The 26771-nt window shown below is 41.3% G+C and overlaps 1 protein-coding gene across 5 annotated transcripts in view; it reads left to right on the top strand.

Moving 5' to 3' along the window:
• The window catches only part of MID1 (midline 1), a 267098-nt gene that overhangs the window by 178556 nt on the left and 61771 nt on the right, over window positions 1-26771 (top strand). For 4 of the 5 annotated variants that reach the window (XM_083612131.1, XM_083612132.1, XM_083612130.1 and 1 more), the window contains one exon: window positions 21017-21732. In XM_083612131.1, coding sequence (XP_083468257.1) covers window positions 21073-21732 — 660 coding nt within the window. In that variant the 5' untranslated portion in view covers window positions 21017-21072. Of the gene's footprint in view, window positions 1-15722; window positions 15867-21016; window positions 21733-26771 lie in introns of those variants that run through there. The other variant, XM_083612133.1, reaches the window with a different exon arrangement.

Raw genomic sequence — 26771 nt, 5'->3', positions numbered from 1 at the left:
CATATCTCCAAGCAAAAATGTGTGAGAGCTCACAGCCTAGAGTCTGAGCAGCAAGGAATATACACACACACACCTTAAGACCGAGGACAAGGGTGCTTGGCTTTTTATACAATACAGTTTTCAGAAAGCTCTGTCATAAGGGATAAACTATACGTATATGGTACAAAATGTGGCTCTTAAAAAACACATTATTAGAAATAGCTACTTGTGGGCCTTATCAGGACACTGGTGTGCTGGGAGGTAAGGAAAAAGATAGCATTGGGTAAAAGAAGGGATGTTTACGTGTGACATTAATGTGGTTAAACCATCCAATGTACCCTTTTCTTGTCCCGAAAAGGGTAAAGAAAAAGGTGTCAGCCCTAGGAACGCAGCTTGGACTTTGTATTTGCAGAACTAAGGAGGACATTTAGCATGGCTTTATAGGTTTCTGAAGCACTATAGAATCTTTCCACGTTTACAGCTGCCCTATGTAGTTTGTAAAGTAGGCACTTGTGACAATTTTTTATTTTGGTTTTGAACTTTTACTAAGGGTCCCTCTTAGAGTGCTTGTGCTGAAGACAGTTCTATAGTAGCATGTCTATCAGCACAACAGGTGTCTGAACTTGTAGCACTATATGTTAAGAATATGGTGTGCATTTTCTCTTTAAGGTTGCTCTCAGGCCTCATTCAGCATTTAAGTTGAGGTTAACTCCATTTTCCATAGGTCTCAGAATCTGGAATTGTACAATTTTACCCTACCAGTACATTCCAGATAATAGAATAGGCACAAGTCAGATGTCATGAAAGCAGCCTTTTCATTTTAATTTCTTTCTTACACTTTTTTGAACATAACCTTATGATCTGAAAATAAAATGGGGGGGATGGAAGCATATACAGCACAACCATCAGGGTGACAATAGGCAATTGTCAGAGGAAGGCATTGTTTAAATAGTTTTCCGTGGGAAGGAAAGTATTAGAGCATTTCTGTCTAGGTGATGGAAGAAGGCAATAAGGGATGTCAGCAGTAGTGTAGACGCAAGGCTCAGTTCACTCACTGAGCGGGATGGGGACTACAGCAAACTTTGGGGGAAATGCTTCATCTTCATGTCTTCAGCCAATGCAGCCTTTGGGTAAAGATGCAGCTCTTATGCCATGGAAGCCCACCCTGCGGAAGTTAAAACATATTGTACATAAAGTCTGGACAATTAACACAGAGCAGGGAATATGTGGTAAGTAACATGTTCCTTTCTTTCAGAATCCAGGGGTCAGTCTACTCACCCAGAAGTAAGTGTTTAGGTTTTGGTTGGTCCACAGTCACTGGCATATGTGTGAGAGGTGAATAGATTGCAGTCCCTAACATTATTTAAATTTATTGTCAGATTTGTCTTTCATTTGATATGGTTGAGCAAGGTGTAGGAAGAGTTTGCTTGTCTGAGAGGGCTGGCATGGTAGTAGATTAATCCTGTCTTTCAGTCAGGATATGACACACTCAGATGTCATTTGAACATCTAAAGGTGTTGCAATTTATGTTCAAAAATTTCCCTTTCTTACGCTACCATGTTTCAAAATGTTAGATGGTAGTTATCTGCAACAATTAGGTTATTTTATGTTTTGCTTAAGCTTTGGAGTGTGTGTGTGTGTGTGTGTGTGTGTGTGTGTGTACACACTCTAAGGGAAAACTAATAAAGTCTGTGGTAGCATGGGAAGGAAAGAAGAACAATTTTAATGCTTTGAAGTCTATCACTTAGAGAGAATCTTATTATCATAACATATTATGATTTATTCAGCTGAGAATAAGAGATAAAAGAGAGTAGAAAACAAGGTCATAGTTCCAGGAAGGAAGTTGAGGATTAGTGAACATTGAAATGGCATGGCATTGTAATAAGAGATGCAAACAGTAGACATTTGGCAAACTCAGATGCTGCTATGCATAACTGAAACAATGAGTTAATGCCTAAACGATAGACTATCCTGTGTGGCCACTCAAAACACCCCATTTAGACAAATCTGATTTAGCACCATTGCAAAAGCACCTATTGATTTATGCTCTTGAAGACTAACTTGTGAATACTATGAAGTTCTTTCTGACCATACCTGAAACTTCAAATCTCATCGGAGAAAGTCCTCAAAAAGTCCTGCAAATAAAATTTGGTTTTGGACTTAGCGTGGAAACTGAAATCTTAAGGATGCTTTCATGGGAATGGGTCTCATTGAAATTGCAACACAGAAAAATTAGACAAGATCCTGCAGCTCATTGAGCAGTCCAAATGGTGGTATCAGTTGCATGACCACCTCAGCTTAACATGGTATCAAAGATAAAGTCAGTATGGAAAAATTAAAGCCACTGCCTGAAGTAGTCATGTTGTGGACTCTGTTAAGCTAGGTCATTTTAGCTGAACATAATTATTCTGCTTTGGAATGGTTTGCCAAATGCTACAGACTTTCTTAGTTGAATCAGTGCAAAAAAGTAGATGTAGAACAAGCCAAAAAAGCTTGTTTCTCAAGGGCTATTTCTACTATATCACTTTCTGTAGATACTATTAAATGCTAGTTTGTGCATTTATTCATATATTTATTGAATATTTCTTTAGGCTGCCTTTTGGGGACACTTTGGAAGATTTAATGGTTTTCAGTGAAGAAGCACCCAGGCTTGTGTTGCTAAATTATTTTTGAGGAAAAGCTTGTCTTTGTGCTTTTAGGACTGCATTATGGCAGCTCATTTCATCTGTGCATCTAAACATATAGATAAAAAGATGTTTCCCACAAACTAAAGAAGGCTTTAGTGTGATGCAGAGCATAAGAAGGGGGCTTTAGGGTCCGGTAACCCAGGAGGTCTAAAGTTCATGGAGCTATTGCTGGAATTGTCCGCAGATTAATTTGTGATGCTGCCAGTCAGGATAGTGCTTAATACTCTCCCATCCCCAGAATTACTTATGCATGCTGATTTATCAGGTCACAAGCAGTGGAACAAAAGAAGAGGAGAAATAGGGGGAGCTGTGCACAGATAGATGGCATCTGAGCAGTTCTTTTATAAAAAAAAATCTCAAAAGAAAACAAGGGTTGGTGAAAATCAATTGATCAAGAAAGCTGAGGCTGAATCATTCTCTTCAACAGGCAGCCACATAGGAACAATTTCTGTATTCCTAATGAGTCACACATCACTATATGGTTGCCAAAGGAAGTGCAGGTCAATGAAAGGAAATGCCAGTTTGTGATCCTGAAACATGTTGTGTGTTGTACGCATGTGTGTGTGTGTGTGCGCGCGCACACACGCACACACACACACACACACACACATATCCCTCTGTGTTTGTGATTTTATAAAATAGTCATTTTTCAACTCTAATTTCCGGAATGCAAAGTTTATCGTTCTTAAGTTCTGCAATATTGCTTATGCACTGGTAGGTGGATAGTGTTAGGAAAGGAAAAGCTAGACTTTGTTATTATTGTAGTAAAATACAGGTAAATTCAGTTGTGCAGGCTGTTTCAGTTTACTTTTTTTATATAACCAACAAACATAGAAAGACTTCTTCCATTCTGTTTTAAAGTATGCTAAAGTGCCTATAGTTCTTCTTTAAGTCAACTTTATCAAATCATGATTGCCTCTAGCGTCAAGTCCCGTTAAGCACTTAACTTTTTTGCAGTGGCTATGCAGCTGTCTAATTTAAGTTAGCGCTTAGTGCCTCTATTGTTTGCTTGCCAAACTTTCTTACGTAACTCACCCATGCTAATGAGAGGAGAAAATATCCTCTTCGTGATCATGGCTTGATCACCATATTTACTGCCCATCCTTAAAAAGCATTTCTTCAGCATTTTGTATGAAATGGATGATGCAGCTGCTCTGTAATAGCATTATGCCCTTAAGCTTTAAGCACTCACAACATCTTCTGATAACATTTTGCTGACAGAACAGTTTGGTAGATTTACTTCATACTATCTGCAAGCATGGGCAGGCCTATGCTGGAATGTAGAGAAGAGACCTCTTCTGCATGTTCTTACGAAGTCTTTCCACAAGGGTGAAAACAGTGGGTGATGGCAGGTGGGGCTTTGGGGACTGGGGCAGTGTCTTGTGCTCTTGGAGAAAGTTGTAGAGGGCACTGCCAACCCCTAACCTATCCACTTCAATTCACTATCCAGTTCCACATTTCTTCCGTTAGAAGCTACCTTTACTAGTCAGAGGAGCTTGGCTGCTCTCAGAGCAAATGTTGAACTACTGCTTTTAAAAGACAGCTGCAATAGCTCTGAGGAATTAGTTTTTGGGTACTGCAGTGTGTGGTGGTTCTTGCATCTTTCTGCTCTCCAAGAGCTCAGGCTGAAATGGAAATGCACTTGTCTTCAGCACCTCTTTTGGAGTTGTGTTACAGGGCCAGTCCAAGTCATTTTGCTACCTGAAGCAGAAGAGCAAATGTCAACCTCCCAATTCAAGGTGCTGAGTACCCAAGCCCTGTCAAGTTATGTTAACACCTGAGGCAGAGAAGTTCCATAGGTGTCTCTGCCTTTTCCAGACACAACAACAACAATTATTATTATTATTAACCATTTGTTGTTTTTCCATGGCATTCAAAATCAGTTGCCTGCTTCAGTTTGCCTAATGATAGGGTCAGCCCTGCTGGGGAGCTTTGAGGAGTGTGGAGCAAGGAACTTTCTTCATTCGTCAGAATATTGAATGTGCAGAGGAGGATTCACATCAGCGTCTTACTTAGAAGAGGAACACGGGAACTGAGCCACAGGAATTACTCGGGAATCATTTTCCTATGCAAGCAGCAGCTAATATCACAAGAGCTAAAGTGGCATCCTGCCTTGGGCAAGGGAAAAAAGACTTTCCCAAGTTGCACACAACTGATAAGATTTTCCCCAAGCCATTCAGGTGTCCATAAAGGGCACTGCCTTTCACTGTTGGGGCAGCCAGAATTCTTATAGATTGAACCCCGCTGGGCTTCATGGAATCATGACACAAGAGGGCCAGCCGCCATGTTTTTTCAGTCAGCAATCCACAAATGAATTATTTATATTGCACCGGAGTAAGTTGAACCGGGACTTCCATTAGGTGCAAGTGTTTTCTAAATCATTGCCTTGGGCATACTGTCACAGCTGCAGCTCCTGAACATGTGCATAAAGATGCAGAGGTATTACGAAATGGGGCATGTTATGTATCAGAGGGCACAATTGTGCCCTCAACTTGTAATTTTCTGCAAGGCACATGGAGTGCTTTCTGTAGCTTGGAGGTGAAGATCATACTTCGCAGCCTAGTTTTTCCCTTACCCACCTCTTGCATTAATGAAATACATATTGATCTTTTTTATGCATCTGCAAACTGAAGCACTTAATACACTTATTCTGATCACAAAGTGTGCAAGGAAAAAGCAAGCTGAGTAGACCCTTATTCCTTAAAATAAAAAAAGTAAAATGAAGCGAGGTGACATTAGAAACGCATGGGTAACAAGATCTGCAACTGTCTTGTAGATGGGAGTTGTAAACTTCAAAAGGTTCCTAGCCGCAGGTTTTGTGAGAATATGAAGTGTAAATGATATTTACATCAGTGTGCTGCCCTAGTGGCACTTATGCTCCTCACAAGGAATAAGCAAGCCAGTTGTGTGGAGAACAGTTTGCCACTTGAGTTTAATTCCTAGAAGAGAACTTTCTTTCCATCCAGCTGCAGTTTGATAAGCATTACTTGCCCTGTCTTTAGAGTGCGGACTCCCCACCCCAGCTGGCATTGCAATGAGAAGTTGAGGGGACATTCTGTTGTTGTTCTGATGGGATTTATTTGATATGATTTGTACCTTTTCCAAGGTTTGTTATTTGCTCAGCCGTCATGAAAGAAGTTTCTGTTCTTGCTGAACTCATATAGTACTTCCAGAATGTAGCAATGACCATGCCCTCAATTGCTGGTTACTTTATGCAATCTGCAGGTGATATCAGTATCGGGACACTGCTCTGGACCAGAGTGCCTTTGCTTAGATCAGGGATAGCGAACTTGTGACCCTCCAACTCCCATCAGTCCCCACCTGCATAGCCAGTGCATTGACAGAAGTAATGGGAATTGTAGTACGGCAACTCCAGGAGTGCCGCAGGTTCTTCATCCTTGGTTTAGATTATCATGCCCTTGTTTACCTGGATTTGCTTTACATGCCTAAAGAGTACAAATTTTTGTTTAAGTGTATGATTTCTTACTTGTACATATAGTTAATGCCATTCCCACGAAAAGTGAGGTATTTTCTGCAGAAAGCAAATATCACCAAAAGGATAAGTAAAATAATTAACATTTAGTTCACTTTTCCTGGGGGGAAGGGGGATGCAATTTCTTGGAAAGTCTTCTCTAATTCTGACCAAATTGGTTTATTTCATTAATTTTGTTATTTTCCATGACAAGCCATTATTCAGTTAAAGAAGTTCCAAGATTTTGATATTTCTGATTTACCCGGCCCGCCATCAGTACCCGTAAATGGCACTTGTGAATCGTTGCTTATGATAATACAATCATCCTGCTGTACTGTTCTGTGTTGCTTCTGGTACCCCTTCTTCTGTTTGTGGCTTGCTTATCACCTTGCAGGCGTGGTCTTTGCAAGCATCCTTGGAAAGGAGAGGTCAGAAGTTCTCAGGTAGTCTTCCTGAATCTCCTGAACTGTATCTGATCCTTCACCTCTATTCCGGAAGCTGAAGTGTTGGCTTCATTCTTGGCAAGCTCCTTCAGGTTGTTAAGTGGCAACAGGGGTCGAAGTGAAACAGGGCCACTGAGAAACAAGAAGGCCAATGAAACAGGCTCATGAATCCTAAGGTATGCAGGAGTACAAAATATTTCCAAAATACATGCCCTGCAAGTTTTAAACTGGTTTTTTTTGTTTGTTTTTTAAAAAGGAAAATGGAAGAGGTCCTGAAGGGGGAAATTTGGGTTGGGGCTGTACATGCCGTGGTTTGTTTGTTTTTTAAATCTCCTTGAACTGTGTGGAGATGTTTCAGGAAGAAGAAAGGGAAAGTGCACCTTTTCACTTCTCCAGAATTTCTCACCCAATCTATAAAGCAAAAGGGTGTGTGTTCCCTTTCCCCCCTCCAGATCTCCTTACCCCTCCACCACTAACGCTCCTTTTGTGGGCTGAAGGATACACTGCACCATTTTTGTTGCAGGTTCCACATGCCCTCTCACGTTGCAAAGTTGTGGCTCTCTAACCAGTGTTCTTGGTACAAATGTGTGGCTTCAGTTCTGGGCTAGTTTTCCCATAGGCTTTCACTAGAAGGAAAGCTGTATCTTGTTGTTGTTTTAATAATTGAGGAATTTTATTGCCCGAACACCATATACATTTAATGAATAATCACATTCAGTGCTGTAGTGATGCGCACTTTTTTCTTTTCTTTAATGCTTTAATTCTAAGCCTGAGTGTCTTCTCTGGCTTTTTTTGAACTCACAACGTTTACTCCAAATAGTTCCCCGCTCCCTTGGAAATGACCCTCTAGCTTGATACATGGTTTCACACCATATAACATATGGTGAGGAAAGGATCTTCTTTCTATGATGTCACATCTGAAGAAGGAACTTGTACAGCTGCCCAGCCATTTGGAGTCCATGCCTTTCTCTTTGAGGAGGATGGAGGTATTCAAGTGCAGGGGAAGGGCGATGTGGAAAATGGAAATGCAAGTGTATTCAGGCACTTTTTTGCTGTATATTGTAATGGGAAAACATGTGTGTGTGTGTGTGTGTGTGAGAGAGAGAGAGAGAGAGAGAGAGAGAGAGAGAGAGAGAAGGGCCTTATTTGTGTGCCTAATTTTCTTGGGTCCCTCTTGGGCAGGCATAGGCAAACTCGGCCCTCCAGATGTTTTGGGACTGCAACTCCCATCATCCCTAGCTAACAGGACCAGTGGTCAGGGATGATGGGGGTTGTAGTCCCAAAACATCTGGAGGGCCGAGTTTGCCTATGCCTGCTCTTGGGTCTGAAATCAATCAGCTAGTTCTTACTAACCAGAAAGGACAACCACTTGCATTAAAAATTTCTATGCTGTTTTTAAACCGCACAAGAATGCTGAAGCCTACCACATATACTAGACTAGTGCCATCCATGACTACTGGATTTTATTGCTGAACATGTTGTTTATTTGATTCATAATTTTTATCCTGAGATTCCAATTCCAAGAAAGAATTCAAGGCCGTTCACAACTGTAGTGGAAAAAATAAAATGATAAAAACCAAAGATAAACAACGAACCATAAACCAATATATGAAAAACAATAGCAGCATTAAATAATCGAGAGCCAGGAATGAGTGCTGTCAATGCACCTGCCTAAGGTGAGCAAAAGCACTCCAAGCAACATGTGCTACCTAGCAACCTGGAGTCAAGACCCTTTAGGTTTGGGGAATGAGACATATAGTTGTCTTCAGTGCCAGCCTTGGATGACTCCACCTTACCAGAAGCCTCGCTGTAACAGGCCTCCATTTTGCTGCCACCTCCCCAACCTTAGGACGTTACATTGCTGTCTTCCAAGTCCAATAATTTTGGCCCAGAAGCTCCAGTGGAGTCATGCGCTTCCACATGCAGTTGGAACCAAACTGAAGGTTTGGCCCTGCAAAGGGCTGTTCCAGCAAAAGTGGAGCTAACCACCCAGACAGAGCTGAAAACCCCTTTTAAGTCTCAGTCCGGGGTTGCCTGAAGCATCGTTTTGAATATGCTCATATGCCATCCCAGCCTGAACAACTGCATGGAGCTATCCAGGTTCCTACATTAAACTAAGCTTTGCCTTGCCTGGCTCTTCTTGGGTAGAACGCACACACTTGTGTTGAAACCCCATCTGAATGAAACTACCACCTGGGACACCACAGCAGTCCTTCTAACTAATGTCATCTCGGTCTTGTAGCCCACACTGCCCCAGGCCATCACTGATTTCAGAGATCCCTTCAGACATTGGGACAACACAGTGGTGCTGATTTTTAAGACAGTCTTCTCAGTCTGATCTACCATTCTTCACAACATCACACTAGCTGTCTCTCAGTTGTTAATATTTCATATTCTTTCAAATCTCAAGGATTGTGAACAAAAACAAAGGAACTGCAATTTCCAGAAGGTGTAGTGTGTGTTGATTGCAGCAAAAACCAGAGAGAGGCTTGTGGCACCTTAGAAATAAACTGAGTAATTGTGGCATAAACTTTTTTTGTGAATTAGAGCCCTCCATCTTGTATCTGATAGTGGTGTCTAGCCAATGAAAGCTTATGTCACAATAAATCTATTAGCCTTTTTATATGCCACAATACACAGTGGCAAATGTCTTTTTAGAATGTGAGCCTGAGGGAAGGGACCATCTTCATACTGGGTTTTTTAAGCTGATCAGAGAGCCATTTTGGCTAAAGAGTAGGGCATAAATTCCTTAAATAAATTAAATAGTTTAACAGTCTTTTGCCGGTTATGCCAAAGCTTCTCATGGGATGTCAATTAACAGGCTATGTACTCCAGTTCCATTTTCCTTCTACTTATAGTACAAGATATTTATTGAACTTGATCATGACCACTGGGTTCTCATTACATATACTTGGGAGAGGCCCAAAGCCTGTCTTTGGAAAATGCTAGATCCCTGGCAACAAATTTTCTTTCTGGTGAGTAACATACAGCCCTCAGCCTAATTTCATGTGGGTTGCAGGAGAGGGGGGAACCTGGAGTCTGGGAAGAGGAATGATAGGGAAGAGGCACCAAAACAGATGCAACATGGGGGTAGGTTCTACGTCCAGACCTCTAGTAACAGCAGATTGACCCTTTCCCAGGAGCATGATGGTCAGGAAGGGAGGGTGAGACAGAGTCGCTGTGTCTACTTTTTGGCTGTGTTCCTACCCACCACTGGCATGTGGATCCTAACAGATTTTCCCCAAGGGAATGTGACACTTAGTGGGTTAAAAAATAAATGTTTCCCACCCCTGTTTTAGTAGTTAATGTTTTGAACTCATCAAGTGTTGAAGGGCCAGCAATGTTGGCACTGTCAACTCATTCTCAGTGTCAAGTCCTGAGCCCGTGTCTCCCAGTCTAAATATCAACCAAGGCTTTGGCAAAGACCTCTAGTAGGATTATGCTGCTATTCACATGTGAGAAGAACCCTTTGGCCATGACTCGACATCGTGGGATAAAATGTATGATATATTTAACAGGGAGGAGGTGCCTGCCAATTTTAGGGGCCAAATGAGATCCTGCAAACGTAGTTATGTATCCCTCCTGTAGTTTTGCGTGTATTTGTGCTAGCCAGTGTTGGCATATTTTTTTCCGCTTGATCTTATTTTCTCTGCTTTTATATTGTGCTACTTTTATAATTGCCATTTTGTATGTGTGTTGCTGCTGTTAGTTGCTTTGGGTACATTTTCATAGAAAGGTGAATATAAATTAAATGAATAATTGAAATGACATAGAATGCCTCAATTCTGAATGTGCTTTGTTTGCACAAGTTCACAGGAATCTCTTCTGTGTACAAACGTCAAGCTAAATTAGAATCCTAGTACCTTTCTTATAATTCATGGTCAACTGTAAATGAGTCAGGAATATGAATCACCTTGCTTCTTACAGTCCTTCAGATGCACAATGCTTTTCCTCATATCCTTTTTGCAGATGAGCAGCCTGTTATCCTGTTCAACGGTAATGCTCTGTTCACTTCCCTACCTTTCAAGCGGTCAAACTGGAATTCAGGCCTTAATAGCAAAGTACGAAAGAGTTGACACTCTTTTGGTTTTGTTCCTAAGTAGTAAGGAAAACCCAGTTACTGAACAAATAGCTGCAGTCAGCAGACAGAAATGTAGAAAAACAAAGCTTATACAATAAGTTAAAAGGAAGTTGTGTGTAGTTCTTTTCTTTTTTAAAGAAGATGAGTGGCTTCATTTAATATTTTGTAAGGAAATGGGGCTTTTTATTGGCTAACGTTGAAAGATCGTTGTCTCCTAAACAAAGAAAATCTAGTGTTTTCTGGCACGATCACTAATGTATCTTTCTGCATCAGATATAATGCACAGGTTTCTTCAGCAAGATTAATAAGTATGTGTAATTCTATAGAAAATCTGGCTTTTGGATCATTTTGGGAACTTTAATACAGTATTATTTACAACAGAGTTCCTTTTTTATGGGCTTCTTTTTCCCATATTGCTTTCGTTTGAATTCATTTTGTGCTGTTTCGCACACTATGCAAAGGGAAATCTGGATTTTCTATCAGTTTTATATGTGACGTACGGTTGTAGCCAATCAGTGCCTGGATCTGTTGGTAAGTGTATCTGTATTTAAATAAATGTTCACAAACAAATGTTGGCCACTCCTACACTTTAAACATTTTAGGTTCTCACCAAAAAAGTAGCAGGTGAAATCAGCCCTTAGGTGAGAAACCCCTGACCCTTTCCCAACTGTATACTGTAGAAGCGTTTGTACTTTATTTATAATAATTTATTAGATTTCCATAAGGTCCCAGGGTGGGTTACAACTATTAAAGTACGTGGTTATAGAATATGACTGTAACTAAAGCAAAAAGGTGTGAAAACAATTAAAAGCAGTTCCAGATGATTTTTTAAGGCAGTTAAAAATAGTTCCAGTACAGATGCAGACTGAAATAAAGATCTCCACTTAAAACGTTTGCTGGAAGAGAATGGTCTTCAGTAAGAGCCAGACAGACAACAGACACTACTGCTTCATATGGAAAGGGTAGGTGCCACCACACTGAAGGCCCAATTTCTATATTGTGCAGAGCAGACCTCATAAGATGGTATCTGTAGGAAGCCGGCTCTTGTGGAGTGTAGTAAACCACTGAGCAGTGCTTTTTTCCTGGGGGTACGCATACCCCTAAACGTTTTGTTAATCTTGGTGCTTTTGTCCATTTACTGTATTTATTTTCCCTGATTTGAACTATAAAACGGTGATTTTATTGAGTCGAAAAGAGTGCCCCTAAACATTTTTTAAAGGAAAAAAAGCACTGCCACTGAGTATCTAAAGGGTGAGAAGATCTTCTAGGTATCCTGGTCTCGAGCTGTATAGGGCTGTGTACACCAGTATCAGCCACCTGAACTTGGCTCAGTAGTTAATTACAACTCTTTCAGCAGCAGGGGCGCTGCCTCCTAGGGACTGAACCCCTTTTTGTCCCCCTTGTATTTCTGGGGTTGGGGCCCGGGACCGCAGGATATCCCAGAAGTGTGGAGCTGAAACACAGAGCCCAAGCATGCATGCCTCTAGTGGTCTGCTCATGCTGCTGCTGCTGCTGCTGGGAAGGAGGGTCAAAGCAGCCTCCTGGGGGCAGCACCAAGGGGAGGTGTAGGAGGAGCCACTGGCCATTGAGCTGCACTCCTCCCAGCATCCTGACTTCACGTGTGAGACATCGGGACATAGAGACATCATGTATGTGACATAGCCCTCCCAATCACCATTGAAAGATGGTGCCTCTGTTCAGTAGTGGTAAAAGATAAAGATAAAGCACCCCCGGACAGTTAAGTCCAGTCAAAGGCGACTATGGGGTTGCGGTGCACATCTCGCTTTCAGGCCAAGGGAGCCGGCATTGGTCAGCAGACAGCTTTCTGGGTCATGTGGCCAGCATGACTAAACCACTTCTGGCGCAACAGAACACCATGACGGAAGTCAGAGTGCATGGAAACGCTGTTTACCTTGCCGCTACAGCGGTAACTATTTATCTACTTGCACTGGCGAGCTTTTGAACTGCTAGGTTGGCAGGAGCTGGGACAGAGCAACGGGAGCTCACCCCATCGCAGGGATTCGTACCACTGACCTTCTGATCAGCAAGCCCAAGAGGCTCAGTGGTTTAGGCCACAGCACCACCACCCTACAGCAGTGGTGTAATGTTGTGGTGATTGTCTGTCCAGTGAGCATTCAAGCTTCTCCATGTTGCCATAATTGAACCTTTCAGGGCAGCCTTAAGGGCAGCCCAACGTAGAGCATTTGAGGAGGTAGAATAAAGACTTGTTGATCATCTTGATAAAGAGTTTTACTTGCTTTGGAAACCCTTTCCTCCAAATAGATCCTCTGTACTAAAAAGAGAAGTGAGTTTCCCAAAGTGCTTAACCGTTAATATTTGACCATACATGTTTTGGTTGGAGTCGAGAGAACCTCATGGCAGGGGAAATCAAAAGCCCTGCTGTGTTTTATGCTCTATTGCAGATGATGTCTAAAGCTGATAGCCCTTGCCATGCATATACGACTGCAGAAGAGAGCTGCTTCCTTGTCATGTGAGCCCACATCTTTGGGGAGTGCGCCTGAAACAGGCAACAACAAGATGAGGAGGGTGATAATGCTGTATTTTCCCCATCCTGTTAGCACTCTGCTAGAAAAGGATCTCTGTATATAGACGCCCATTAAATTGCCCCATTATTGTTTAATTCACATATTCCTCGTAGCGGCATGGGATTGCACTATGAGAAATTGGCTCTCACATTGCACTCCTTATATGTGCATGCAATGTGAATGAAAACGGTGGACTAAGTCTCAATTCTTACTATTACCCAGGCAGTTTTGGTTACTGCTGATTGTCCCCTATTTGTTTCTATTTTCATTACTTCATTTAACCGGCTATTTTTTAATTGTGCATCTATGCTGAGATCTAGCCTGGAGAACTGTAGCAGTCTCAATGTCACACTATTCCGGCCTTTCTCATAAGAGAGGAAATAATGAAGGAAATTCAATTACTCCGTAACACAAATGAAATGCAAGCTTGTTGCTGGAATGAAGAGCAAATGGAACATTGCTTTGGATCCATTCTTCCAAGCATTTAATGCATTTTTAATTTTGTGACAACAATTTAAAAAGGAGACATTGAAACATGAAAAGTGGAACACAAGGAAGCAATTCATTCCTGCTGCTTCTACTTTCACATGAATCTTTTAACACATCCATTGAAAGCCGTCTGGTCTGTATTATAATGCTCAGGAAGATACGCAAGAAAATATATAGGGACATTTTCATGTAGTTCTTCGACTGTCAAGGCTATGTCATATATCGTTGTTGGTATCCATCTGTTTCGAGAGACAATGGAGTGTGCCTCTGGGGGTGAAGTTAAACCACTGCATTAGCAGCACTGAAGAGATCTCCTTGGGGCACAAGCCTGGGCAGTGTGTGTGGAGGTCCTGGGCTACCCAGATGACAAAAAAGCCCTCTTGGCCTCCAAAGGAAAGCAGAGTTTGACTACAGGAATTGCCAGAAGGAGGTGTAAAAGATGCCATCCAACTGTCTTAAGGATTCCACTCTGGATTTTTGTAGGGTTTGCTTCTTAGGCTTTTCTTCTCCCAGAGATGTCCCACAAGGCAGTGAAGGTATAGGATCAGAGTTTTCCTTCTCTTGGATGGGCTACCTTTCCAGATGGACAAGCCCCACCTGCTCGTCACAGTAACCAGTGTTACCAGTGTGGTGTAGTGGTTAAGAGCGGTAGTCTCGTAATCTGGAGAACCAGGTTTGAGTCTCCGCTCCTCCACATGCAGCTGCTGGGTGACCTTGGGCCAGTCACACTTCTCTGAAGTCTCTCAGCCCCACTCACCTCACAGAGTGTTTGTTGTGGGGGAGGAAGGGAAAAGAGAATGTTAGCCGCTTTGAGACTCCTTAAAAGGGAGTGAAAGGCGGGATATCAAATCCAAACTCTGCTTCTTCTAACCACCTTCTTGACTGTTGGGCCCACTATTGGTCTTGCTCATATGCAGGACTCTGAGACTGATCAGCTACTTCACCTGGTTTAGTTGGCCAGTGGAAGCTGTTCTCGGGCTGTGTTGCATGCCGACAGCTTCTAGGAACCACAGATAAGAGCCGAGTGCAGGGTTGGGGACCAAAGGTGGACAAACTATGCCAGAAGGAGCACGATGTGTTCCCCTCCCATAACACCCCATACACCCAATTGTCATATATTAGAGATAAGGAATCTGTGGTCCTTCATATGTTGTTGAATTCTAACTCCCCTCAGAAAACATGGCCAGTGGTCAAGGATGATGATTGTAGTTTGGCAATATTTGAAGGATCACAGGTTAGCCATTCCTTTTTGTAAATGAAGGGACACTGTTTCACTGGTGTGTGTGTGTGTGATCACAGCAAAGTTCAGAGGCCCACTCCTGGATATAATCAAAATTAAATGCAAAAAATAGGGTAATATAATTTTAAGAATATTCTGCTTTACTATAGTGCTTTCAAGAGAGAGTCAGATGTAGTCTTCCATCTTTCCTAAACGGCACCACTGAGAAAAGAAGTCTATTTTTTAATATTAACAGTTTATTACTGTGGTGCCATTTGGCTGATGAACTTGCACAAGGAATGTTTCAGATATACACTAGCAGAAATATAATAGTCAAATACTGGACCGTGTGATATTTGTCCAGTAGGCCTCAATCTTCCATGAGAAAGTAATCGAGTTTTGAACTCTTGGTGGCATGACAGGTTTTGCTGGTTCAGGTCAGTCTCCCCTTACAGGCATGGGAACTGAAATCCATTATTCAGCCCTGGATTAATTACACAGCAGGCTGAGCTTCCACTTGTTCAAATAATGTGGCTGCAAAGCCCAATGCCCTTATTACAAGCCATCATTGTCGGGGTGGGTTACATGGACGTACTGTGAGAGAATCTGATCCTCACTGCTTTCTCACTCCAAACTGCTGAATGCTGAAAGAGAAAGGATAAAGTTTGCTTTAGTGTCAGTGACAAAAGGCAACCCAATTGCGGAGGCATTTTCTAGTCCTTAAACTCTGGCGGAGGTGATTAGGTGGAGCTGGCTTTCCTGGAATTGTAGGGTAGATTTTCCTGTTGTGCTTTCAGTATCAGCTGTCTCACAAAGTACACTGTTGCCGCACTAAAGGTCCAGGATTCATGTAGCTTAGCAGAGGCTTCCACAGGCCTCTTTGGCTTTTTACAATCTACTGAGCGGGGGATCTGCGTGATCATTTAACAGCAATGTTTCAGCAAAAACAGGTAGGGCCTAAATCCGCTGGTGTGTATACTGGTTGGTATATTTCTTTGAAGAGGTTTTAAATGTAGACCTGTCGTAGGCTATACTGTTCAACTTTATGGTTAGCAAACTTGTCCATAAACATTACTTGTGATTATTTCTGGTGCCTTGGCATGCTTTGCAGCGCTGCCCTAATGTTTTATTTCATGTATATGTCTTCAAACATGTGATATATGTTCAATAGTTTATATGGATGCTTGTTCATGTCAGGAGGCATTTGAGTTAAAAATAAAATTTTAAACAGAGTCTCCCCATTGCCATGCAGATTTTGTAATATCTGAGTTCTGAGTAAGTAGTTTCTAATCTATGATCCCAGCATTAGATATGTCTCAGCAACCAAGCGGCAGGTGATGAGAAAGAGAATTGTGCCATTCAAAGTAGACATGGCTGGGCTAGATGGATCAATGCTTTAGAAAGAGAAGGGCTAGTTGTAAAATTTATGGATTCTTTTTTAATGCTTTGTTGTTGTTTTCTGTTATTGTTTTTGTAATTGATGAACCATGCCTCTATAATATATATAAATTTTATGAAATAAATGTCTTTCTGTCTGTCTGTCTGTCTGTCTGTCTGTCTGTCTGTCTAACCACAGCTGCAATCTGAAAAGTATTTATTTGGACACAAGGTCCTTTTTTTAGGGGAGAGCAATTGCCCCAGACCTCACACGTGGTCATAATGTAAACACTGACAAACAGCACTATGTTTTGGTGTTTAACATCATTGTATCTTTTTTCTTCTAAGTCAGTCATGCTGGCCAATGTATCAGTAAGACTAGGACCTGGAGTAATTTCGGTGCTGTATGTTTGCTTGAGCTTTTTGACTTCAGTTGTGATAGGGGTCCCAGTGTTAGTGATCCAATTGACCTAGAAATTTATTTAATCAGCGTATCTCTCATTAATTCATTTCCCCCGCCTTTTCCCCACACCTCTAGGCAGACCAATTGCTTGACATCACCCATCCAACAGAAGCAAGGAATACTTAATAGCTAGGCTTTAACATTGTATGTGATGTCCATATACTAGCTGATGAAAAACATAGTTCTGTATTTTGCAACTGAATCCTATAATACTATTTTTATCTTTTAGTTTTTGAGGTATAAAATAAGCATACTTTAATATAGCGGTATTAAATTTTGAGATCAAATATAAATATTTCTTGAATATATTATTTGTTCATAACCTTTTTCCAACAGAAAAAATATAGGATTTAGTGAGAAAGAAGGAGCTGATTGAAATGACATCCAACTACTATGCCTCTCAGAGTCTTAAGTAAGAGACACAGACTTTCTTACTTAAATTCCTTGACTAGACTACTTCTATGGTTCTATACACTGATATCTCCCACACATGGCCTAGTGAATTGAATAGGAGCTACATTCAGTGTAGTTTGTGCCTTAAATATTCCTGGTCAAATATGTTCAACGGCCCAGGTACAGAATATGCCATGGTGGTTATTTTTTGTCTGCTAGTAGTCAACGGCTTGAAGTTAGAGATCACTGGGCTTTAGTGGGGAAAAATGCTTAAAAATGCATTTTATGCTTGAACAAGGTAGCGCTTGATTTCAGTTAGTTTTCCCGTTTGATCTGTATCTTTTGACTTGGGTTCATTCTGCTAAATACAGTACTGTTCCATGGTTTTCTTAGTTCCTCTTCACACTGGTTTACTCATTACATTCTTTGAATGACTTCATCTAAAATATGTTGAAAAATTGACTGGTATTTAGCAGTCCCCACCCATGGGTAGTGATAATGGAAGGATTGACATTTGGTTGGTAGGAGCTGGGACCGAGCAACAGGAGCTCACCCCGTTCGTGGGGATTCGAACCATGGACCTTCCGATTGGCAAGTCCTAGGCTCAGTGGTTTAGACCTCAGCGCCACCCACTGTGCTACTAATTTCTTAAGTCATAAAAGCATAATCATAGAATTGTAGAGTTGGATGGGACCATGAGGATATATCTATCTAGTCCAACCCTCTGCAATGCAGGAATCTTTTTGCCCAATGTGGGGCTCAAGCCCCGCAACCCTGATATTAAGTCTCATACTGAGCTATATCAGCAGTGCTATTCCGATAAATGGTGCACATTAAGTGCACTAAGCTGGGAATGAAATCATGAAAACCTTCTGTTACTTGATGCCACGAGGCAATATGTAATTACAGATCCTCTCCTAGCAAGGGAGACTTCTCTGTGTTGCTGTCAGTGGCCCTCTGCTATGTTGATAGACCCAGCTGGTTTATCTGGTAGATAGGGAAACCAGCAGAAGTACTGAAGTAAGCACCAAGTGACTTGAAGCCGCCATTTACCATTTTCCACAATGTTTCCATTGTCCCATGGCATTGTGGGAAATAATTTAATTGTAGACATTCTAAGTCATCGGGGGGGGGGGGCTGACAGGGCCTTGGCATCTGCCTGATGATGTTACCTACTGATAATGAGGTTGTTCCTATTGGTCGTTCCTGTCTTTCAGTTATTTTCTGAATTCCATACATGTTTTGTCTTTAACCAAAATGGGTAAAGGGATTAGATAAAGATTCGTTCTTGGCATGTGTGTCTTAAGACACGGATCCTTAACCCTGGTTGTATTTGTAGATTGTTGTTTCTGCTGGTTTTTGCACACCAAACATCCTAGTCTGAACCGGAGTTTTAAAATCACCGGCTCAGAATAATGTGTAATGCTATTTTCTTTAATGGAGTGTCAACCGAAATTTGTCTTGACTTCCTGTAAGAACTTCTTTCTATCACAAAAATGCACCTTTTAAGAAGGAAAAAAGCCCATGAATGTGGTGCTGTGTCCTTTGCCCTCAGTATTTGTCTGTAAAGCAAATGGATAGTGGCAGTTTCTCAGCAGAAACCAAAAGTGTGATCCTACCTTAGGGAAGAGCCAGGTGAACATTGCTTTCTATTCTTGTGTACCTTTGAAGGCTTTGTTGGCAGCGTTTGGTGATCTCTTATCACACCAAACTTCAAACAATTTACAAATATATTGGTTGCTGAGAGGGGACATCATGCCATGGACTCCTTTTAGGCAACTGAGAACAATGTTTACCCTACTACATACCGTGTTGGTGGTGGAATCCAATTGGTGGCCTTGCACTTATGGAAGGAAGGTTTTTTGATCCAACGGATGGATAGAAGAGAGGCCATTTTTGTCCATTCCCCCTGCAACCTCCAGTGCCAACTTCCACTGGGGATACATGGGGCTTGAATCAGCAAAAACTGTCACCCTTCCTCTTCCATTACCAGAGGTGCCTGCAAAATCACTGTGTTAATGGTGATCTAATCCATTTTCAGTTATCCTATTATATAGTAGATGCTGGGGGGGGGGAGGACCAAGCAAACTCTTATTTGTGACTGGGTTGGCAAGTTCTGAAAGTTCCACAGATTTTTGGCAAATAAGTGTGAAACCAAATGGTACATTGTTCTCAGTCTCTGTGGGACAAATGTTTTTCTCCCCTCGCCACAAAGCAAGTATGAATAAGAATTAGAGGTTGACTTGAACTTCACCTCCATTTGTCGAACTTTTCTGTGCTATTATGGTTTGGGCTGAGGTTATACATCGCCTTCCTGTCGTCGTAACTGCAGCCCCTGGTTTAATTGTGGGGAAATGGCAGAAGGTTCAAAGAGATTTGGTTCCCAAGCTTGCTAATGAGCATAAGGCTCCATTCACCCTTAATGAACCAAGATTTCTATGTGAATTTGGGGGGCAGGCGGGGAGGTGAAAGAGAGGGGAGGCAGAGAGTTAACACAACAGAACAACGACTTTACAGTGTGCAGGGTCTGCAGCTGGGGCCATCTGAAGCTGTCCTCGGTTATGAGCAACAAAGCTTAAATAGATTGTACTGTGAAGAGGTACGTTTCGGTGAGTGTGAAGCATAGCTTTTGCTTCTGCTTCACTGACCTGTCTGCTTATAACAGTGATAGGGCCTTGACAAGAGCTGAGGGAAGGAGCGCCACGTAGAGCGACTCTTTCAAAATCATTCCATGCAACATGATTAGTGAAAGAGGAAACAAAATGAAGTTTCGGTCATTTTTAGGGTTGATTTCTTTGGGCAGGGGAGGAGGGGGGAGCTGCTGACTGTTCTTGAATCCCACGCTGGAAAAAAGTCATCGTTGAATTGTGTGCTGCATTTCCAGCTAAGCTCCAAGGCTATTAACACGAATATTTGTACAGTAGAACAGCTTTTGACCTTCTTGGCTTAAAACAACAGAAATGCCTGATACCTTCACATATTATAATAAAAACAAAAAGAGAGAACAGGATGTTTTAATTCCATCCATTCTCAATTCAGCAAATACTGTGTCACCCCCACCAAATTTTTGACAAGTAGCACTGAAGCACCACTTCCTGTTCTAAATATTTTTCTTTCTTTTCTGATCTGTGCTGTTGAACAGCATATGCATATGCACACCTCACTGCATATGACTTTGAGGTATTTTACACTGTATGTGCTCTTATAATTTGTATATATTTATGTATTTGCTGTTCATTTAATCACAGATAACTTTTCATATAGTTAGACACATACAATACATACATATACACACACACACACACACATACTGCATATGTCCAAGTGCTCTATTGTAAATGTAAATAAAACCTGGATTCCTCAAAATGAGATTGTGTTAATGTTGAGAAACAGCAAGGAAATTTGGGTGTTCTATGGAATAAATCAGATGTTCTCTGCTGCCACTGTTGATCTTAAAAGTTAACACACATTAAGACATGGTAACTCGTTATATAGTGTAACTGTGAAAAGCTTTTGCAACAGCATTGTGATGGATGTGTGTATTTTAAAACACTGTTACTGGTTTGTTTGTTTTTAAGTAATGCTAATATGAATGCATTCCAAACATCTGCTCTTGCTCTTTGTCTCTTCTGGAGAGAGAGAGAGAATGGATAGTTAAAAAAACAACAACACCACTTGAGGATGAGGGAAGCACAAAAGGGAAATAGAATTTTAAGTACCTTGATTGCTGGTGCATAGGCAGATTCCAAACGTTTTGTAGCGTTCCAGTCTGGAGAGGTGGTCAGGAAAGTGGCGAAAGTTGACAACCCCCCATGGCTGACCCCTCTGCTCTGTCTCGCCTAATCGAATTTTATGTTGTGCTTTCAGATAGCTGATCAGCTTCCCTGGATTTTGCTGATGACACAGGAGAGCTTTGCCTGAAGATGGAAACACTGGAGTCGGAACTGACCTGCCCTATCTGTCTGGAGCTGTTTGAGGATCCGCTGCTGCTGCCTTGCGCTCACAGCCTCTGCTTCAATTGTGCGCATCGCATCTTGGTCTCCCACTGTGCCACCAACGAATCAGTGGAATCTATCACCGCCTTCCAGTGCCCTACTTGTCGTTATGTCATCACCCTTAATCAACGTGGTCTAGACGGACTCAAGCGCAACGTCACGCTGCAGAATATCATCGACAGGTTTCAGAAAGCTTCGGTGAGCGGGCCCAATTCTCCAAGTGAAACTCGCCGAGAGCGAGCTTTCGATAGCAACAGCATGTCCTCCAGTGAAAAAGTTCTCTGCCAGTTCTGTGACCAGGATCCTGCTCAGGAAGCAGTAAAGACCTGTGTAACGTGTGAGGTTTCCTACTGTGAGGAGTGCTTAAAAGCAACTCACCCAAACAAGAAGCCATTTACTGGCCACCGTTTGATTGAACCTATTCCCGACTCTCATATCAGAGGATTAATGTGTCTGGAGCACGAGGACGAGAAAGTTAACATGTATTGTGTGACTGATGACCAGTTAATCTGTGCCTTGTGTAAACTGGTTGGGAGGCATCGTGATCACCAGGTGGCAGCTCTCAGTGAACGCTATGACAAATTAAAGGTTAGTTTTATCTTAATGCTTTATTTGTTTACACTAACGAGTGTGGCGTCCTGAAACAATATATTCTCACCTTGTTTGTTGTGTTGTTGATATATGCAAGCATGTCATTTACAATTCATATATTAAACTTGTGTGCGAACACCTGCAGGCACTAGTCACTGTGCAAAATATATATTTTTGAATTGGATGCAGATTTTGAATGTGAAATAGACTTGGGTTTTGCATTAGGAAACGGCTAGGCCTATGCAGAAAAATCAGTATATTTATGCATATATCTCAGCTTCTTCCAGTAACAATTTCCCTGCATGGATTGTGTACAGGGATATGATGGGGTGTGTTTGGCACACCCCAGAGCTCCAGATCTGCAGGAGCTCCATTTGTTGCATGAGAGAACAAGATTTTGCAGAACTTTGTGCACACTTCAAAGCCTCAGGATCACAACCATGAGCACAAGATTGTTAAAATAACTGTTAGATCTTCGCAAATTCCTGTGTATGTGTACTTGGAAGCAAGTCCCACTGTGTACAGTGTGGCTTATTCTGTAGCAAGTTTATTTAGAATTTTCAGCCTAAATGAAGAATTGTGTTTAATCCCATTGTTTTTCTCTGTTACACACCCAAAAAAGCATTTTTGTATGTACTGTCTTCAAGGAAGGCACATATTCTTCTAATCAGACAAAATGACTTACAAATTTGTGCGACCGGCTTTCAGTCACACATGCATAACACATAAAAGCGATTTTTGAAAAACCATTTTTATGGACTCTATACATCTATACTGCAAATTGCATCTTATATCGCCTGACCAGGCTGCCTGATATTCTTTGGGCTCTCTTCTAAAATGTCCTTAGTATTCTGTTTCTCCAGATTTAACTTGGGGCTGATTTAAGGAACCCAGATAGCAGCAGCTATGGAGAGAGAGGTGTGTCGTATTTGTGTAAGCCATGTTCTTTTAGCTGCCACAAAGGATGTAGAGCAGTAGACTAGAGGAAGGAGATGGAAGAAGCAAAAGCCCCTTCACAGATTCCTTTAGAGAAATTGCTTATAGAAAATTACAGCAGACAGCTCATGAGTTGAAAGCAGAGAGAGTACTATATTTTGGAACTCTGTTTATGTCTAACAGAGGTTTTCTGGCGAACAACTGGGTTTATTGAAAGATACTACCTTAAAAATATTGCTTCATTTTTTGCTAATATAGCAATTTTACCAAGAAGTCACCTGCTGCATCACATTAAAAATGTGATGTCGTGAAAATTTCCTTGGGAGAGGAAAGCTGTTTTAATACATATTTGCAAAATGTGTATGTGCACTTGTTTAATCTCCGCTTGCTTTGAACTGCAAAGTTATTGTTTGTTTTCTTTTAGAAGATGCCTTCCACACTTAACCTTTAGAGTAAAGATGGGAATTCTGTAGCCCTCAAGGTGGTGTTGGGCTCCAACACCCATCAGCCTCACACCACAATTGCTGATGGTCTCAAGGGTGATTAGAGTTGTACACGAGCGACATTTAGAGGCCCAAAGGTTCCCTTACCCGCTTTCGAGAATAGCAGGACTTGCTTCCGTGTAGTCCTATGGCTTGTTCTGTGCAAACTCAATGGGAACAGCTGCATAGTTCTCGCTACTTTGATCTTTTATTGCCTGTGTTTGAAGCTACTCCATTGTGCTACTTTTATGGCTGGGTGAAGTTTTGGTACATTGCGTATTGATCTTGGTGTGTTTCATTGTTTTTTGCTAGCGACTCTAGTCATCCTTTTATGGACAGAGAGAGAGATTAAATGCATTTGAATAAATATAGTCAAGTTGAAGAGAAGGTAATATTGAAGTAGGACCGCCATTTCAATTCAAAGCTGCGCAACCTACCCATAACCCCTTAAATCAGGCTTTCTCAACCTGTGGGTCCCCAGATGTTGTTGAACTACAGCTCCCATCACCCCTGTCTAGCAAGGCCAGAGCTCAGGGATGATGGGAGTTGTAGTCCAACAACATCTGGGGACCCACAGGTTGAGAACCGCTGCCTTAAATGATCCCATTTATTTCATGCGCAGAATTCCATGGCCTTTCCACCATGTGTTCTGGACCTACTGGATCAGACAGACATATTAGACATACCAGCCCATATCTCTCTGTACATATTTCATTTTGAACATTTTGTTTTTAAAAGAAGTAACAGCACATTTTTAACAATAGCATCTTAAATATTTACTGGTGTAATTCAGAATATGTCTGCCACTCGTTTCAGAATGCACCTGTGACCGTTGCTTTCTGGATTATACATTAATAGTTCCATTCTAACCATAGTTAGTGTTAAAATACCGCCTAAAATAATATTGAAAATACAATGATGTGACATGATCTTAAAGTTGCCTTAGCAACATCATGAGTATGAGTACTCATGGCTTCTCTTATAACAATTATCTTTTATGTTATGGAGACTTGTAGCATGTTGAAGGCTATCAGATGTATTATAGCTCAATCTTTTGTGGATTTTGTTGTTGTTAAGAGGGGTGTGGTGTTGAAACCTTCATCTCCTGCTGTGGGCCTTATATAGATAGAGGAATCATACTTTCATTGGAATAGTAGTTTCCATTGGTAGAATGAGTAGAAATCTCCCCAACCCAACCCAACCCAACCCCATGCAAATAGCAGACATAGAGAGGTCAATTCAGGTTAGGATCGCAGGAGGTGGAAATTGAGCCCCAAACCACAACTAGGATTCTGATTCCCATCAGGGGCCCCATTCCCGCTATGTATTTTTAAAAGCCATGCAAGCAATTGTTCATTTTGTGAATAACGTTTCGTTTAAGCTTGATCTTAACATGGCTACCCCTCTAGAAATTGCCTTCTGTGTGCTGTTTAGAGATGGCTACCTATGTACAAGTTATCAAATGATGTTGTGTTTGTTTATGCCTTGTTGGGGTGACATTAAAGTAGAAAGTACCATTATTTTAATTTTAAGCCAATTTAGAAGTCATTTTCAACAGTATTTTTATATATATATTGACTGCAAGGGTTGGTTTCGCTTACAGTTATTACTTAAGAAAATGCAAGTGTTAATGTAGCAGCAACTAATGGAAAAAAACCCCATGTGATAGTTTGTGATTGCAATCTTGAATTTAGTTATTACAGTAAACCCTGTTGCATGCATGACAAACTACTTCTGAGTAAAAAAAATGCTGTTGTGTAGTGTGGAGTAAGTTTCTGAAAATGTAATCAATCCCCTTTAAACCACCCCACACATTTAAATAGTGCGTTTGTCTTCAGAAATTGCCAAAAACTGTGTCTCCCACATCCTAACCACATAGCAACTGGTGCCTCTTGAGGAGCAGCTTTGGGTGTCAAGCTATGCTAATTACTTGCATTCTCTCCCAGCAGTGTTGCTAATTATTTAAACAATATTTCATACTTCATTAACCAGTGGACAAAAGATGCCATTACAATCTAGCTCCTTTTGTGGCAAAAATGAAACCGTTTAATTAAGAGTTCTTGTGCGCTTGTCTAACTGAAGCATGCATGCTACGCTGAGTTTAACGGTGAATGTAATAGTCATTGTGAAAATCTGGAAATGAGTACCAAAAGGATAATGCATTTTCACCTTTAATGGTTAGGTTTACAATACTGGAAATCCTGAACCAACTTCAGCTGTTGCCAACTTTGTGCTTTAAAGAGAAAAATGGCCTTGGAAGTCATAGTGATCGGCAAAGAAAATCCTACTTTTTATAAATGTAGTGTTGGAACTCGTGAAAGTAATCTCTCCATGTGCCATATACATTCCATATATTAATTGTGAAAGTTGCTTAGCAGTACCCTCTCTTAAATAAGTAAGATTTTAATTATGCCAGATATGTCTAACAGATGTCCTGAGATTCTGGGAATATATACATAGCACGTCATGTGCCTTACTTTATCCTTGAGAGAATTAAATTAATGTGTTATTCAGAGCCAGTTATCCAAATAATAGTTATCCAAATAATTATTTGGCTATCCAAATAAATGTTAATTCATGTAGTACAAAAATTTCTTCTGAGATTTATTCATTCTTTAGGGAGAAGAAACATGGGACAGAAATAATGCTGGTGTGCAGCAAATGTCTTGTATGCTTTAATTGCGTGCTGTATTTAATCCTTACTTAATCAAAACAACTCTTGCGGCCACCTTCCAAGGAGATGCTAGTTAGAGTTGAATCATTGAAATCTGTGGAGCTGGTCTTTTTACTACTGTGTGGAATGAATGTTCCTTGCATAGTAACATACTGAGGCTGTATTTGCACAGTGTGGCAAAAGCCACTCTTGAGATCACTTCCTTGTTTGTTAGATCAGATGGGTCAGTTTTACTCTTCTGTGCAACACTAGACAAAGGTATAAGGCTTAGACTGAATCCTGAATGACCTTAAAATGGAAGTGGGATACTTTCTTATTGAATTGATGGACGTACCCTTTCCAATGCTATGCTATTTAAACATAGAAATCAGCAAACATTAATATGATCCAAGTTTTTGTCACTTGAAAGATATTATATATGTAGTTGTGGTAAGGTAAAAGGTAGCTGTAGTATTTGGAGGACACCTAAGCTAGTAATTGTTTCTAAATTAAGGCCCTTTTAAACTCTAGGTAAAGGTAAAGGGACACCTGACCATTAGGTCCAGTCGTGACCGACTCTGGGGTTGCGGCGCTCATGTCGCTTTATTGCCGAGGGAGCCAGTGTACAGCTTCCAGGTCATGTGGCCAGTATGACTAAGCTGCTCCTGGAGAACCAGAGCAGCGCACGGAAACGCTGTTTACCTTCCCACCGGAGCGGAACCTATTTATCTACTTGCACTTTGAGGTGCTTTCGAACTGCTAGGTTGGCAGGAGCAGGGACCGAGCAACGGCAGCTCACCCCATTGTGGGGATTCGAACCGCCGACCTTCTGATTGGCAAGTCCTAGGCTCTGTGGTTTAACCCACAGCGCCACCCGCGTCCCTCTACATTTAAACTCTACATTCCAGCAATTGATGCCTAGTGGTAATGAAGTCTCTGTAGGTGACCTTAACATTCTGTAAAGA

This window comes from Podarcis filfolensis (assembly GCF_964270895.1).
Source record: "Podarcis filfolensis genome assembly, chromosome: 4".
Taxonomy (NCBI): Eukaryota; Metazoa; Chordata; class Lepidosauria; order Squamata; family Lacertidae; genus Podarcis; species Podarcis filfolensis.
Note: the sequence above shows the minus strand (reverse complement) of the source record. Positions and strands in the feature narration are given on the sequence as shown.